This window comes from Fringilla coelebs (genome assembly GCF_963513975.1).
Source record: "Fringilla coelebs genome assembly, chromosome: 22".
NCBI classification, from domain to species: domain Eukaryota; kingdom Metazoa; phylum Chordata; class Aves; order Passeriformes; family Fringillidae; genus Fringilla; species Fringilla coelebs.
This window is the reverse complement of record NC_140048.1, coordinates 9,954,514-9,970,245: the sequence shown is the minus strand read 5'-3', so window position 1 is coordinate 9,970,245 and position 15,732 is coordinate 9,954,514. Positions and strand designations below refer to the sequence as shown.

Sequence of the window (15,732 nt, the reverse complement as noted above, 5' to 3'; positions counted from 1 at the left end):
CGGCACTGGCCCCACAACATTATGGCACCTCCAGAGGGTTCTGGTGGGGCAGTGGTTCCTGGCACACTCTTCTGTGCCAGTAGTGGCCCAAGTGCTAGGAAATGCCCCCCCCCCCCACTGTTCTCCAGGTAGGGAGCAGCTCCACCTGCCCCAAGTGCCAGAGCACCCTTACAGCTGGTAACTGAAGCACGCAGCAACCCTATAGATGAACAAGGACCAGAATGACCAAATGAATCCAGAATTCCTGCCTGAAAGTCTGTGTCTCTTCCCCCATACCATAAAGCCACCTTACCTCCTGCAGAGACAACTCTCCTCTTCCTGGTGCTGTCAATTCCTCACCTTCTGTTTCTTCTCTGTTGCAGTTCTATTTCATACATTTGTGAATGTATTTTCCATTTTCATCATATTGCTTCTGCTCTTGGGTTCTCATTTCAGTTCTTTTGTTTCTTGTTTTTTGGATTTTTTTGTTTGGTTTTGTTTTATTGTTTTTTCTTTTCTTTTCTTTTTTTTTCCTTTTTTTTCTGCTTTTTTTTCTCTCCACATTCTCCAGGCTGCCTGGTTCCTTCTACTGCTACTGCTGCTGCCGATGATGCAACCCACACTGCACCACAACCTCCACCACCATCTCTGCCTCCATCTTTCTCACAAGCCCTGCTTAGGTCTCCCCTCCCCACCCTCCCCTATCTCTTCTCTCCATCTTGTCTCTCGTACTCCCTGCTCAGTGCCACTCTGGGAGCCAGCAGAGGCATTGTCATGCCTGCCGCCAGCACCGCTGGGTTCTCGCCCATCATTGCCACTCCAACTCCAGTAAAAAGTGACGTTCCCTTAGTGCAGGATGCAGCAGGTAACACTTCTTTGCTTTCTCTCCATGTCCTGTGCCCAGCTCTGTCCCCACTCACCCTGCCCATGGTTTTGCTCTGCACCTTTGGGTGGGTAGAGCAGCAAAGGTCACTCTGTGCCTTGGCAAACGTTACCCCAGGGCCCATCCATGCCTGCTCCTTTTCCTTGCTGACACAGTAACCACAGCCAAGGGGAAACAAACCACAGCCAATCATTCGTAGACATTTGGATGAATAACTGAGAGCAATTGCCACCAGTTCCTAACTATAGAAAAACCTAACAAAATCCACAGTTAACGGGCATTTTCAGTGTCTTGGTAACCTCAAAGTGGCGACAGAGCAAACTTCTGCTCCTGTGGCATTGATGGGACTTGGACTTCCTGGTTAGAGCTTCCAGGCCACCCAAGCCAGTGCCTGCCATAGTGTGCTGCACAGGTGAATGTCTGATGAGGTACCCAGGTCCTGTGTTTCAACTGATCTTGCAAACTTCATATGAAGCCCCAAAGTTCAGGGGTGCCTTCCCAGGATGAGGAGTGAAGCACAGGCAGAGTGTCACATGATGACATTGTGAGACAGGTTGAGCTGTTTCTCACACTCGTTATTTATCAAGGCTCTAATCAGCTGCAGAAAATACAGATAGATTTCAGTTTTAGGCTGCCATGATTCCCATATGTGACTAAGATCAGAGATGTCTCAGGCTGGGTATTCTCATTCCATCTGGGAATGGCTTTTAGGGTGTGTCTCATTTTTGGCTTCTTTTCTCAACTCCTAGCTCTTTTCTAGTTAATTAAGGACATCTTTGTGCTTAAAGTTAACACTTACGAGGCTTCTGGCAGCCTTCAAATGTCCTAGTCATTCTTCCTGCCAGTTTCAGTAATGTGTAAATCCAAGGTCAAAGGTTGGGAGTATGGCTGGAGGACCAGCTTCACAGCTTTCCAACTCCAGTTCATAGGTTTTTCTCAAGAGACTTGGCAGGAGAAGGATCCTTGCCTTGTCCAGAGGAATGTGTGCCAATTAACAAAATTCACAAGAAACTCTATCTTTGCTTCTTTTTTACCTAAACTGCATGCAGCCTGAAACATTTTTAACCTTGTGCTGTGCTTCCTCTAATCAAATATTTTTAAGCGTCTTTTGTTTTTACCGTGGTATAGTTTGGTGAATGCTGACATTATTAGTGGTTAAAGAAATAGCCTTATGGAAAACACCAGTGAGATTTGGTGGGGATCACATCCATTGAGGCTTGTAACCTTTCACAGGGTGCAGGGACTGAACTTTGGCAAAAGAGGAGAGTGCACCAAGGTGTCATCTCTCTTCATTATGCCCTTACTCCAAAACTTTACCTGGATGAGAAAACCGAATTGGTTTTAAACTAAAGTTTTAAGCACATCCGTTTGAACTATTTTAAAAGCTGTGTCGATAGTTTTAAACAGGCAAAATTTAAATTCTATTTATTTCCCATCCAGAGTCTTTTCTTTAAGATGGGTTATCCCATATTCCCATCCAAAGACAGACAATATGGGCATTAATTAATTAATGCTAAGGAACTTGATGGTTTGGCTGTAATTTTATTAAAAAGAGTTAATCTGGACAGCAGCGACTTGTCCAGGCACCACTGCACTTACATGAGTTGCTGGAAGTGGAGAACTGGATTTTCAATACCAGATGTTGAGGGGGGAGCAGAGAGCAAATTGGTCACAGATTCTGCAGTTAAGAGCCTGCCAATTTCAAATCTCCAGTGACAGAAAGTTATTCTTTCACTGGTAGCTGGTTAAATCAGCCTTAGCGTGCAGTTTCCACCATGTCACTCAGGTGGTCTCACCATGGATGACCTGAGCTGGTGTCTGAGCACAAGAGCCAGTAACAAATGGTGTAGAAAAACCTTTTGTTCTTTGCTTATCCCACAAACTGTATGGCCCAGCCATGTGGGAGAGGAGGTTCCTGCCACCACTGCCATTGGGAGTGTGGGAACTTTCCTTCAGTGGTCGCCACCTTCTCTCGAAGGGTTGTCACTGAGGGGTCGTCACCTGTATAATTTCTAATTACACTCACAGTTCTGCACCTGGTGAGAAATTCTTGCCTCCAACCTTGTCTGTGCTGCGTGTTGATACTAGAGATTGTGGGTTGATTCTGGACACAGCAAGCAGAGAAAAAAAAGTTAATAGATTGAGGTCGTGTCTTTGATGTCAGTGTGATCCTAGGGGACATGAGCACTAGCCAGTTATGCTGGCCCTGTGAATCAAAGTGGAAGATAGATGAGGGATCTTTATTTATACTAGGGGGATAGTGGAATTTTTGAGACCCAAGGGAATGTTGCAGAGCTGGTATTTTCTCTCAGAGTCCACTGGCTAGTGATGATGAGAATTAGCCCCATTGAACATCTGTCCATCTGTCTTTCTAAGTGCACTCATTGTAATATGTAGGCTCATTATAGTGAGGGATGTTGCAGTCTCCTGGCCAAAGTCCATCCTGTTTCTATAAATTTCCACACCCCCCCCCGCTGCAGTTTTAATCACGCATGGGATCTTCCTTCACTTCCTGCCTGTCCTTGGCAATTGTAGTGTATTACAAGAGCCTGGATAGGGGGAAACAGTGCACACATCCAAGCTTTTAGCACACTGCAGCTCTTTTTACCACCCCAGTGAACTACAGTAACACATCTCAGTCCTTGGACTGGAACAAGCTAGCTCCTCCCTGCTCTGATTTGAGGAAAATGGGACTAGAGATTAGGTTAAGTAGCAAGAGAAACTATGAAAGCAGCAAACCAGAGAAGCAACAGTTAACATTTTTACAAGATCAGATTTTCCAGAGCAGCAATTAGAGACAAGGCAGGATATGCTGAAAATTGAGAAAGTGATGTCCAGCAGGCATCAGCTAGCCCACAGTCCTGGAGCTCAGGCTCACTGAGAGCTCAAGGGACGAGCTGCGGGTGGGAACAGTCGCAGGCAGCGTTGTGTCTTGGCAAACACAGAGCTTGCCAGGACGGCTGGGAGATGGAGAGACCTGGCTGTCAGCAACACCGCTCTGCGCTTTCTCTCCTCAGGAAACACCATCACTATGCCAACTGCCTCGGGGGCCAAAAAGCGTTTCTGGATTATTGAGGACATGTCCCCGTTTGGCAAGCGCCGCAAGACCGCATCCTCACGCAAGATGCTGGATGAAGGGATGATGCTGGAGGGATTTCGGCGCTATGACCTCTACGAGGACTGCAAGGACTCCAGCTGCCAGTTCTCTCTCAAGGTTACCCACTACCACTGCACACGGGAGAACTGCGGCTACAAGTTCTGCGGCCGTACCCACATGTACAAGCACGCCCAGCACCACGACCGTGTTGACAACCTAGTATTGGATGATTTCAAACGCTTCAAGTCTTCACTGAGTTGTAACTTCCCAGACTGTCAGTTCTCTGGCAACAGCACACACTTCCACTGTCTGCGCTGCGGCTTCCGCTGCACTGACAGCACCAAGGTGACAGCCCACCGCAAGCACCACGGCAAGCAGGACGTCATCAGCGCTGCCGGCTTCTGCCAGTTCAGCTCCAGCGTGGACTGCGAGGTGCCTGACTGCAAGTACAAACTCAAATGCTCCCACTTCCACTGCACCTACCCCGGCTGCAAGCATACGGTGGTGGGGATGTCTCAGATGGACTCTCACAAGCGCAAACACGAGAAGCAGGAGCGAGGGGAGCTGCCTGCCATCTCTCCCGGCCCCGAGGGCCTTGCCCACTCCACTCTTGAGTATGATATCCAGAATTCTTCCATCAACCTGGACAGTTCGCTCAACCTCAGCACTGACAACAACAGCTCCCTCTTCTTCCTGCAGAATGCGGCTGGCGTGGGCCTCAATGACTCCCTGGACCTCAGCAAGAAGCAGGCAGAAGCCGCCGAGGGCCCGTCCCCAAGCAGAGCCGGGGCCGCGCCAGCGGAGAGGAGCGCGGGGGCTCCGGCCTCTGGGGATGTGGAGGACGAGGACGACTCTTCCCAAGAGGACGAAGAGGACGATGAGGAGGAGATGAATGAAGAAGAGGAGGATGATGAAGAGGAGGATGACGACGATGATGATGAGGAGGATGAGGAGGAGGAAGACCTGAACACAGATTCTGAAGAATCGCTGCCAGACCCCGAAGGCCTGGCTGCTAAAGAAGACGGAGAACCAGAGGAGGGTGCTTCTTCCACAGACCATGGTGATGCTTCCAGGCCTCAGAGCGAGCCAGCCCTCACTCCAGCCCCTGCTCCTGCCCCTGCCCCAGCTCCGGCTGCTGCCTCAGCCTCCACCGTTGCTCCAGCAGCTTCTCCTTAATCCTACAGACAGCAACGGCAGTGGTTTGGTTTTTCTCTTACACAGATTTACTAAGAGGACCCCGTATAAGGCAAGAACAAAGATGGGGATGGCAAATGAAAAACGAACTCCGTGCCACAGATGAGAGAGAGGAAGGAAGGAAACCCCTGCTCCTCCCCAGGCCCCAGAAGAGATCACTTGGCAGCAGGACTGGTGCTGCATCACTCCATTCTAGAGATCCCGGAACAAGGGGGCAAGATGCAGCAAAAAATACCCTTTATATGGACACGAACCCTGAGGGTACCCACTACTTTTCCTTGCTCCCTGCATGGTGCGTGGGGCCTGTGCCCATCTGGGGACCCTTTTTTATGGGTGGGGCTCTATCCCCCCAATTTTCTTCCTGGGTTTTATTTTTCCATGTTTTCAGTTGTACGATAATAATAATAATCTCCACTTCTTGGAGGGGGGTGGGTGGGAACAAGAGGTAATGAATTTTAGAAATATATATTTGTGTGTGTGTCTCTCTATATAATGTACACACACACACACATATATAAAATTAAAGGAATTGGTGTCACAAAGACAAGTAGCTCAGCTTTTGCCAGTGGGAAGGAGGGGGTGAGGAGTGTGCTCTTTCTCTCTCCCTCTCTCTCTCTCTCCACCCTTCCCCCTTCTTTCTCCAGCATTAAATGGCATCAGACAGCCAGGGTGGGAGTGGGTATTTATTGTCACATAAATGAGGATGCATTAATGAATGAGCAGGGGTGGGAATGGGACACTCCTCTGTTCTTCCAGATCCTTTTTACTGTTAATGATAATAATTTTGAATGCTATTTATATTGTAAAACTTTCTCAGTCTACACTTTCTCTGTAGGACACCTCTCCTCATCCCTGCTGTTCTGACTGTAGGGATTTAGCTGAAGTAACCTGGGAAGAACACAGCAGGCAGTTTAAAGGGTCTGTCACACTGGAGGACTGGGGTTACTCTGCCATCCAGTTCCATCTCATCCCAACCCCTAGGTGCTTCCTCTATGCGGAGGTGAGGCGTTTTTGTGGTGCTTCAGTATCCCCATCTCAGGAGGCCGTGAGCTGCCCCTGCCCTGTGGTGCAGCACAGGGAGCACCAAGCTCTCCCAGGAGCGTCCTGGGGAAAGGGCCCTGCTCTGCCCCAGGCGGGGGCACCAGGACAGTGCCAGCCCTGCTGCCGGAGCGTGACAGACGCGGATCTCAGGTGACTCTGGCAGGGCGCGCTCGGAGCGCCCTGGGGTGTCCTGCTCTGCTCTGGGCTGGCGAGGGGGACAGCCCTGCTCTGCAGCAGGACCCGCTGCCTGCTCCTGCCTGGGGCAGTTATTCACAGACCCTGCTGCAGCCTGGCACCGGGGAGGTGCCACCTCGGAAGGGCTGCAGCGCTGACCTCTTCCAGCTGCAGGAGCGATTGCTGCCCCCTCCAGCAGCCTGGGCTGTTCCAGCCTCTGCCCTGCTCTCTTTTCCTGGCCTGGCCTGGGAACACACACTACAGGACACTGTCCCGGACTCTGGCAGGTGCCACAGTAGCTGTTTGACCCCAAATCCTTGCCTGAGCCTGAAAGGGCTTGTCTACACACACCAGGGCGCCAGAAGGACTAGTATGAATTAATTCCGATAGTTACTTTGGTGCCAGTTTTAAAGTATACCAGACTAGTCTGAGCTTTGTCCTTTTGGAAAAAAAAAATCTTTTTTTTTTTTATACCATGCAGGCACCCTCTCCCCTCCTCAGCTCCATGAGCACTTCAGCTCTAAGGGATCCCCAGGATTTTTTTTCACCCTGAACAGATAAAGGCCTCAAGAAATTTAGGTTTGCTTTTTTTTTTTTTTTTTTTTTTTTTTTTTTTTGTTATTTCCCTAAGGAACTGGTGCAGATCAGGTCTGATTTATAAACAAGCAGCTCAGCTGTGTAAATGTGGGGACAGAATGTTCAGCTAATGTTTCAAAAGGAAAGGAAAAAAAAAAAGTTGTACAGTATTTTTCCTGTAAAGGTTATTACTATATATAGAACAAAAGAGAAACCACCAATGCCAAGGGGTGGAGGGGGAGGTGTCACCTGCCTTCTGGATAGCCCTTACATATGGTTAATTGTGTGCAATTTTTTTTCTCCATTTTTTTTTTTCTCCTTCTTTTTTTTTTTTTTTTTCTCTCTTTCAATGTAGTGTATGTTTGTAGGGGTGGCAGGGGAGGGGGGGCCTTAATGCTGTGGTTTGAGGCTGACTTCACACTCCCAGCACTGACCGGACCTGCACGATTCCGAACTCTAACTTGAATTTTGTAGAGATGAAACAAATGAAAACAAATGAAATATTATCACTAGTTTGTAGTTTATTTAATTCTTTGGAGTTCTTTTCCTCTATCAGCTATTTGTGTGGCTTTTATTTTTATAGGGGGTTTTTTTGTTGTTTGTTTGTTTTTGTTTTGTTTGGTATATCCCCTACCCTCAGCTGTGTGTTTCCTAGCACAACCCCATTCTCGAATAGAATGAAGCTCACGTTCCTGGGGCAGAGTGATGGAATGATGCCCCGGAATTTCTCAAAATGGGATGGGGCAAAAAGATTTTACTTTACTAGCATTTGCTGCAGGTTCTGTACTTGTACATTTTCCCTGTGTTCAGCTACTTAGATAGTATGGTGATGGGCTCCAGGAGGAATCCTTAGATTAACACAAGCCACATCTTGCAAAGCAGATGTGATCGTTTTGTACGGCCAAAACCAACAGGATCTCTGTCAGTGACAGGGGAGCAGGACGAGCCCTCCTGGCAGGGCACGCGAGGCGGTGCCGGGGCTGCCGGGGCTGCCGGGGCTGCCGGGGCTGCCGGGGCTGCCGGGGCTGCCGGGGCTGCCGGGGCTGCCGGGGCTGCCGGGGCACCGTGTCCGCGGCACTGGGAGCTGCCCGGTGACACAGTCTCCCCTGTCCCCAGGCTCCACAGAGCCCAAAGCAGAAGTGTGTGGAGGGAGGGGAGAGCTGTGCGGTGGCTCTGGCAGGGCTGGGCAGGACTCCCCAGCCCCGGGGGCTGAGCGTGCCAGACGGGCCCGTGTTTATCTATGCACACCGTTTTCTCCCCCCAGGCCCCCTAGGTCTCCCCGACATCTCAGCCCTTCTCCCAGACTTGTGTCACTCCTTGTGTCACCTCGGGAGCTGGGCAGGGGAGGAGAGTTCCTCCCCAAGAGGCCGCTGCTGAAGGTGGCCCCGAGCCGGGCCCGGCAGGGCAGCGGGACCCGGCCAGCCTGACCCCCAGTCCTGTTCCTGTAACTCGTACACTGTCTGTTTGCAACAACAACAAAAGAAAGTCGAACCCAACTTTTTATTCTGCCATGTTCAGGCTTTAATTCAGCAAAACTCTTAAGCAGAAGAGACTGAGTGGGCCCAGGTTTAAGCCCGAGCTTAAGTGCTTTTCTGAACAAGCCCAGCACCCCATCAGAGCAGGTGGTTTGTCATTCCAAGCTCTCATGTCCATGGGACTGTCTAAAGAATGACCAGAGAAAGAGAGGGAGATTCAACTGGCTCTATAAGAAGAGGAAAGAGGAGAGAGGAAATGGAACTGTTTTGTCCAAAACAAGATAAAAACCAAACAATAATAAACCTTGAGATGGACCCTCCTGATTCTGCTACCATTCACTGCTGAAGAGCAAAAAAATTAAATAAAAACTATTGACTAGATTGTTCATTCTAGCCACAAACTCAACTGGATTAAAGTCTGCGTGTGGAAGGAATTTTATAAAGAAAAAAAAATTTTAAAAAAATTTTCCAATGTAGCAAAAAAAAAACCAACTTTAAAAAAACAAAAATTAAAAAAAAAGACAATGAGGGAGGATTCTAGCCTTTTGTAATATCCATATTGCACACTAGGACTATAAGCCATTGCTAGCTCATTTTGAATTTTAAATGTGTAATTTTATTTTGTTTTCTTGTTGTTTTTTTTCTTTCCATGGGGGAGGGGGGGAAATAAATGCTTGAACCACCAATGCTCTTTTTAATGTTTTATAAATATGTATGTGTATATATATAAATATAAAAATAATATGTATGCACATATATATGTGTGTGTGTATATATCTATATGTATATACATATATATAGATATATAGATATATATATAGGTTTTGAGACAAAAATGCAGAAAGTGAAAAAACACCCTAAACAGGATGGTGTGCTCTGATTTACTTGAATCTGGTCTCTTCAGCACCTGCGTTATTAAGAACTGAATATTTTTCCACTTGAATTTAGTGCTATTAGAAATTTAATATATGTGTTTTATTTATTTGATTTTTTTTTTTTTTTTGCATGACTGATGCAAGGTTTGACATTTTCACTCAATAAAAACTGGAAAAAAAAACCCCAAAGTTGTAAGTGATCAAGTTGTCTTCTTGCTTGAGAAGGTGGTTGAATGACTAAGCAGGACAGGCAGAGTGCAGTACCTCGTGCCTGCTGAGGTGCCCGTCAAAATGTTCCTGTTTTACCCTTCCCCTGTGGCTCTGCCCCAGCCACAGGGAAGCAGCTGGGTCTTTGTGCCTCTCTGCCATCATCAGAGAACCCAGGAGCAGCAAAGCAGCGTCTGCCAAGCCTGGTGCATTGGCAGCAGCTGCCTCCTTATTAGCAGAGAGGATTAGACTCCTCTCTCTTTCAAAGCCCCCTCTTTGCTCTGCTGCAGCTCCCAGCCATCCTGTTTTCAGATGTCATTATCTGAACATGCTCCTAATCCAACCTTGGAGCCCAGAGGTTTGTTCTCCCTGGAGCTCTGCCCACAGCACACGGCATATTTAAATGGCCTTGTTTCCAGGTGGGGACAGGGGACGTGAACCAGACAATTCATTGCTGGAAAGCTTTTGCTGGAACGTGCCTTTTCTCAGTGGGACTCTGACTGGACTTTATAAAAGAATGACTGTGCTGTGGGACAAGCTGCAAATTGAACAAATCAAATTCCCACTACTGCATGTGTTCCAAACCCTTGCAGGTGGTGATAGTGCAGCCTTGCACCCACAGCCCTGCAACCACTGCCCCTGCCCCTGCTGAGCCCCAGGATGCAGCAGACACCAGGCAAGGTCACTTGTTCTAATGTCAAGACAAAAACAGGGCAGTTGCTGCTACTATTGTACTTGGATACCTCAAGTATATCCCTGTAATAGCCTTTGAGTCTTCTGTGGCAGACACTGTCACATGGAAATCCAACGCTCGGGCTCCAGCCTCACCTTTTGGGTCTCTGCTGCCTTGAACAGATTCTACCAGGACCTGAAAGCTGACAAAACCTGCAATTCCTACCTACAAAAAAACAACTCCTACCAAATGGGTGAGGACAAAGAGGGAAAAAAGGCACTGGGCATTTGTAGGTAAAGGAGGTGCTGGAAGGGATGACAAGTTCTTCACGCCAGCCCTGGGGCAAGTGGGCTCACTGCAGTCCCTCAGACACTTCCCTCACAAGGGTCAGGCATTGCTCAGGAGATGGGAACATGGTTCATCCTGAAGCAGACCCAGAGCAAGGCAGGTTGTCCTTGCCCCAGTCCTGCTCTTGCCCATGAAGTGCCCCAGCCCCATCCTAGCTGAGGAAGGGAGGCCAAGGGAGGTAGCTTCCCTGCTTCCTTTTGCTCTTTTTTGGCAGGAAAACTCTTAAACAAACAAATGAAGAAACACTGAGGATTTAAGTAAACAGCTGAAGATTTATCTGACAGGCAGACAGAGCTGTTCCTGCCCCCTTCCCTCCCTCCCCACAGGGCAGTGGCAGCCAGCAGCCCCTGCCCTGAGCCCCGTTGCTGCCACAGCCCCACGGAGCCTCCCTGGGATGCCAGGACAGGGCCAGGCTCTGCAGCTGACACGCTGAACTGGGCACAACTGAGACACTTGGTCCATGGCCAGAGCCAGTCAGACAGCCCTTCATCCAGGGAGGAGCCAGTTGTGCCCACAGGGCAGCGGGGTCCAGCTCAGCCCTGAGACACCCCATCTCCCTGCTGTGCCCACTTACTGCGCCTCTGTGCAGAGGGTCCCCAGGGCTGCACAGCTGCAGCCCCTCCACGCCCCCTCCACGCAGCACAAGGGGGGACACCCCACACTGCCCTATTTTCCCAGACAGATTAGCAGGTTCTGCCTGCAGCTTTTAGAATTGGAGGGAAAAAGAAGGCAAGAAAGAGATGCAGTAGTGGGATTTTCCAATTTGAGGCTGCACCAGGCTTGTTCTAGCAAACAGAAGAGCCTGTGAAGCAAGAGGGAGTCCCAAGCTCCATCTCACACCCAAAACCTGCTACTGCTGCTGCTGTGGAAGTGTTGATATTACTGCAAAAAAAGCAGGCAGGTAAGCAGACAAACAGGCCCACAGAGATGGAACCTGCTGTTGACAGTGCAGGGGGCAGAAAGCAAGGAATAATTCGTCTATCCAGGAAAGCTGCAGCATTTAGCACCCAGTCCTTAGTGCATGCACAAAGTTGAAACTGCCTAAGTAAAGCAAATCTGCTCAAAGAGATGGAATAATGTCCACCCCAGAATTTGCTTACTCTAGCTGTGCACACACAAAACCTCAGTAGTAACTCTAGAAGCAGAAGTACAAAGTTGGAAGCAGTCTATGAAGTGTTGGAAAGGAAAGAGCATGAGGACATAGACATGAGGGAAGGTGAAAGATAGACACAAGCAGGATGCTGCACAGAACAGCCTTGCCAAGCAAAGGGACCGAGACACGGGCAAGCAGCCTGGCAAAGTGACAGCCAGAGAAAGAAAAATAGGCAACAAACAAGCCAGGTGTACTTCTCAATCCTCTGAATCAGCCCTATCCAGCCAATCACCTTCTCACACAGGAGATACAGTCCCAAAGAAAAGCAAGTATTTTACCTAAACCAATAAAAATACAGTATCACTCTCCTATTCCTCTTCAGGCTGTTCTTGCAGCCAGCATCTCATCATTATTTGCACAAACATAGAAGAAACAAAATACAACCCTGAAGGATGAATTCCTTCAGCAGATACAGAAAAGAGGGGGCTTGGTAAAAAAAGCAGGGTGTTGTTCTAGGAGGCTCCATACTGTAAGTAATCCCTGAGCAGTCCTTGCAAAGCATTTGGGGAGATTTTTAGCCTGAAAGACACTTTACAGAAATAAATTGTAATCGAGTTTTAATAATCTTCCCCTTTTCAGAAAGGGCCTGACAGATGCTGCCTAGTGCTCACTTCTGCCCCATTTCAAATATTTTTACCTTATTTGGATGAAATATATTATTTTTCTAAAGAAAGGAGGTTGGGTTTTGTTTTTTTTTTCTCCAAAGAGATGGTTTTCCCTTCGTCCAGCTGGTGCCTTTATTAGGTTAGCGCTTGCTCCCTTTTGGGGATGGGATTGTTTTTTTCCCTGATCTGGGACAGACCATGCCAGCCCCTCAATCTAAAAGCATGCAGCTTGTACTGCACAGCAAGTGGAGAAGTCAGGCCCTGATCTCCATCTTCCCTCTTCCCTGATACCCCAAAACTCACCCTAGGTACATTTCCATTTTTTTAATATATTCTTTCTAAGAGGGTAAGAAGTAGTGAGAGCCAGCCTTTCACCAGCATATAGGTGGACAAAGCTCCAAAGGTGCCCATCCAGGCTGACTCCTGAGGAAGCAGCCTAGTCTGGGGATATGACAGTAAAAAGGAAAATGAAGAAAGCTGGAAGCTCTCTCCTGTACCTTTAGGTAAATAATTTCCCTTGTTTCACCTTCCAGCACCCCTTTATTTATGTTTACAATCCCTGGGAATCAAGCCCTTCTTTTACTTTGCACTTGCATAGCACCCAGTGGTATGAGAGGGCTGGAAAACTCACAGCTCAAGTTCATCATCAGTTTTTGGTGTGCAGGGTCACCAAGCACAAACAATTTGTGCTTAACAGAAAGCACCCCCACACAGAAAGGACCTTCCAAAGCTTCCTGTGTCAAAGCCCTTGGCAAACACTTAGATCTCTACAGCCTGCTGCTGGAAGGTTCAATCAAGCATGGAGACCTTGACTTTAACAGAACCGGTTTGCTGCCCGAGCCCGGACCTGCTGCCTGAGCCTGTTTTCCCCAAGCACGGCCCTGCCCCAGCACAGGAAAAGCAAGGAGCCTCTGCTCCTGCAGCAAATGCTGCAAATGCCAGCAACGGAGCAGACACCAGCTGGGCTTTTTTCACCAGCACGCAGCAGGATGGACCTTCTGGCAAACCTTCCTCCCCTCTACCAAAGACAAAATTAAGAGAGATCAGAGAAAAGAGCTTTTACTTGCCAGAAGAACCCAAGTTGCAGCAAGGAGAGGGCAGAGTGTGTGTCTCAGGGGATGCTGAGTGCTGGGCAGCTCCTCACTCACACCTGCACGGCCCAGCCACAGCTGGGTAGTGGCCAGAATGGGGCTGGGGCTCTCACTCCAGGGCACAGAGTCCATGGGACGGGGGGCTCTACAAGCTGCAGGACCTGGCACAACATCTGGGTCCCAAAGTGCCTTTCTCAGCAACCTGTCTGTGTCACAGCTCTGTACCTCTCAGCCATTATTTTTTACCATCATGTGTGAAATCCAAGGCACACTTAAAAGTAAAATACATCCTCTTCCTTCTGATCCCAAACACTTCGGTTTGTTTGGTTATGTCCCCAACACACAAAAGACAACAAAAATAAGATTCTTCCTGCTTTTGACAAAGATGCACTGAGACAAATTTGGCAGATCTGAGGGTAAGGTTGGAGGGAGATGATCAGGAAACATCTCTCTTAACCCTTTCTCCCTTTTAAGTAGCCCAAATTTCTCTCACAGCTATTAAAAAGGAAGTTTTTATATTCTCAAATTACTGGGAAGTACCAGTCTGATTTTGTTTCCTCTAGGAAAAAGCACAGGGTGACAGGCATTCACTGAGGTGTAGCCAGATGGCACTGTCCAGAGGAAGCTCCCTTCACCTGTTTTTTTAATATGTTATTAAAGACCTATAGAAACCATATTAGGAACCCACTGAACTCAATTCTCTGCTGGGTTATTCTTATTCCTGTGTAAAATAGAGTACACCGTAAAACAGCACTTGAATAAGCCAGGTGGTAGGGAGCTGCTGCTGCTGTCTCATTCTGCAGATAAAAGGTTCTCTACCTGGTCATCTTTCAGTCAATAGGATGCTATTTCCAGTGCCAACAGGCCAGTGGGGTAAGCATTTCACAGGAGAGCTGAGCTAAGAAGCTTGTTTCTAGCAAAAAATAGAAGAAAAAAACTACAAGTTAGTAGTCAGGCTACGAGGACCAAAATCCTCTTCCTGCAGCTGCTGCTATGCTGGAACAACACAGAGGAATAGAACTTGTGATTCATGACTGTACCTGCATGTTAGAAGGTCTGGCTTCTTCCAAATTCTCTGCTGGTGGGTGGGATCTCTTCAACAAATACAGAAGCACCCCATCAACAGCCAGAGGCACAGAGTTACATATTTTGAGCAACAATGGCCTTGACGGGGTTTTCTGGGACTCATCAGATCAGAGAAAGGAAATCTTTAGAACTGGCACAATACACAGAAAACCTACAGAATTGGTAAGGTACTAAGAAAGAAAAACTAAAGGACAGAAGAGAGTAGTTAAAGAAAACTGCCTTCTGCTCCTGAGGTAAATGAATTGAACGCTGGCAACATGGAGGAAAAGGGGGGAAAAATGAACCCGCAGGGATGCTTGTACTATAAACCCTGTAAGTCACTCTGGAAGGCACATACCTCAGCAACATATTTTCCACATTTCACCAACTGCTGTTGTCCAGGCACTTTCTATTTTCAAAACCTTCTATGTATATAAAATGTATACAGGCAGGACAATACTTTTTCATCACATCCCTGTGGTGCTGTGTTTTCTTTTCACAAGGATTCCTGGCTTGGAGAAATGAAAAGTGTCATCTCTCAAGAAAAGCCTTTCTTTTTAAACACTTTCAAATTTGCCCTGTTTTAGCTAAACGTGACGTTCTTTGTGAACGTTAAACAGTGGAGAGAGAGACTGAGAGGGAGAGAGACACACACACACACTCACTCCCTCCTGGGGAAGATATTCGTCCATTTAAGGCATGAGAAATCATCACATTCAGCAGCAGGTCTAAATACAGTAATATGAAGGTCCCTTTCACTCCCCCGAGCAGGAAAATGTCACTGTGTACCAGACACCCAAATACTTGGGAATCAAGTAAATCCCTCATTTTTCAGAAGGGAGCCAAATCCTTGTTGTTGAACAATGATGGAACTGTAGTAGCTACAATTTACTTGCTGCACACCATCTCCTTTGGTGGCTTCTGGACTGGGATGGCAGGGTTAGACCAGTCATGGGATCCAGCACAGCATTCCCTCCTGGAGATAAGACTGAGGGGCCATGGGATATCTCACACGCTCCCTTCAGCACCTCCTGCTGCTGGTGGAAGGAGCAGGGGAAGCATTATTCCACACCCTGCAGAGCCTCCTGCTGGGAGCAGAGGCACAGAAGAACTACCCTGCACCCCCGGGGGTACATCCATCCCAGCCTCTGCACCACACTCCTGGAGCTATGTGTAGTGTACCTTACACTGCACTTACACCACTGCCTCCTGCTGATACTGCCTAGGAGCAGTCAGAAAAACAACCACAAATGTCCTTTGGAAAACATTTGAGAAGGACCACATTTCTGTAACCAT

The 15,732-nt window shown here is 48.0% G+C and overlaps 1 protein-coding gene across 4 annotated transcripts in view; it reads left to right on the top strand.

Moving 5' to 3' along the window:
* Positions 1 to 6,990, top strand: part of CASZ1 (castor zinc finger 1) — a 196,927-nt gene extending 189,937 nt beyond the window's left edge. For 3 of the 4 annotated variants that reach the window (XM_084220092.1, XM_084220091.1, XM_084220090.1), the window contains 2 exons: positions 551 to 844; positions 3,880 to 6,989. In XM_084220092.1, coding sequence (XP_084076218.1) covers positions 551 to 844; positions 3,880 to 5,135 — 1,550 coding nt within the window. In that variant the 3' untranslated portion in view covers positions 5,136 to 6,989. Of the gene's footprint in view, positions 1 to 550; positions 845 to 3,879 lie in introns of all 4 variants that reach the window. The other variant, XM_084220093.1, reaches the window with a different exon arrangement.
* Positions 6,991 to 15,732: the final 8,742 nt, after the last annotated feature.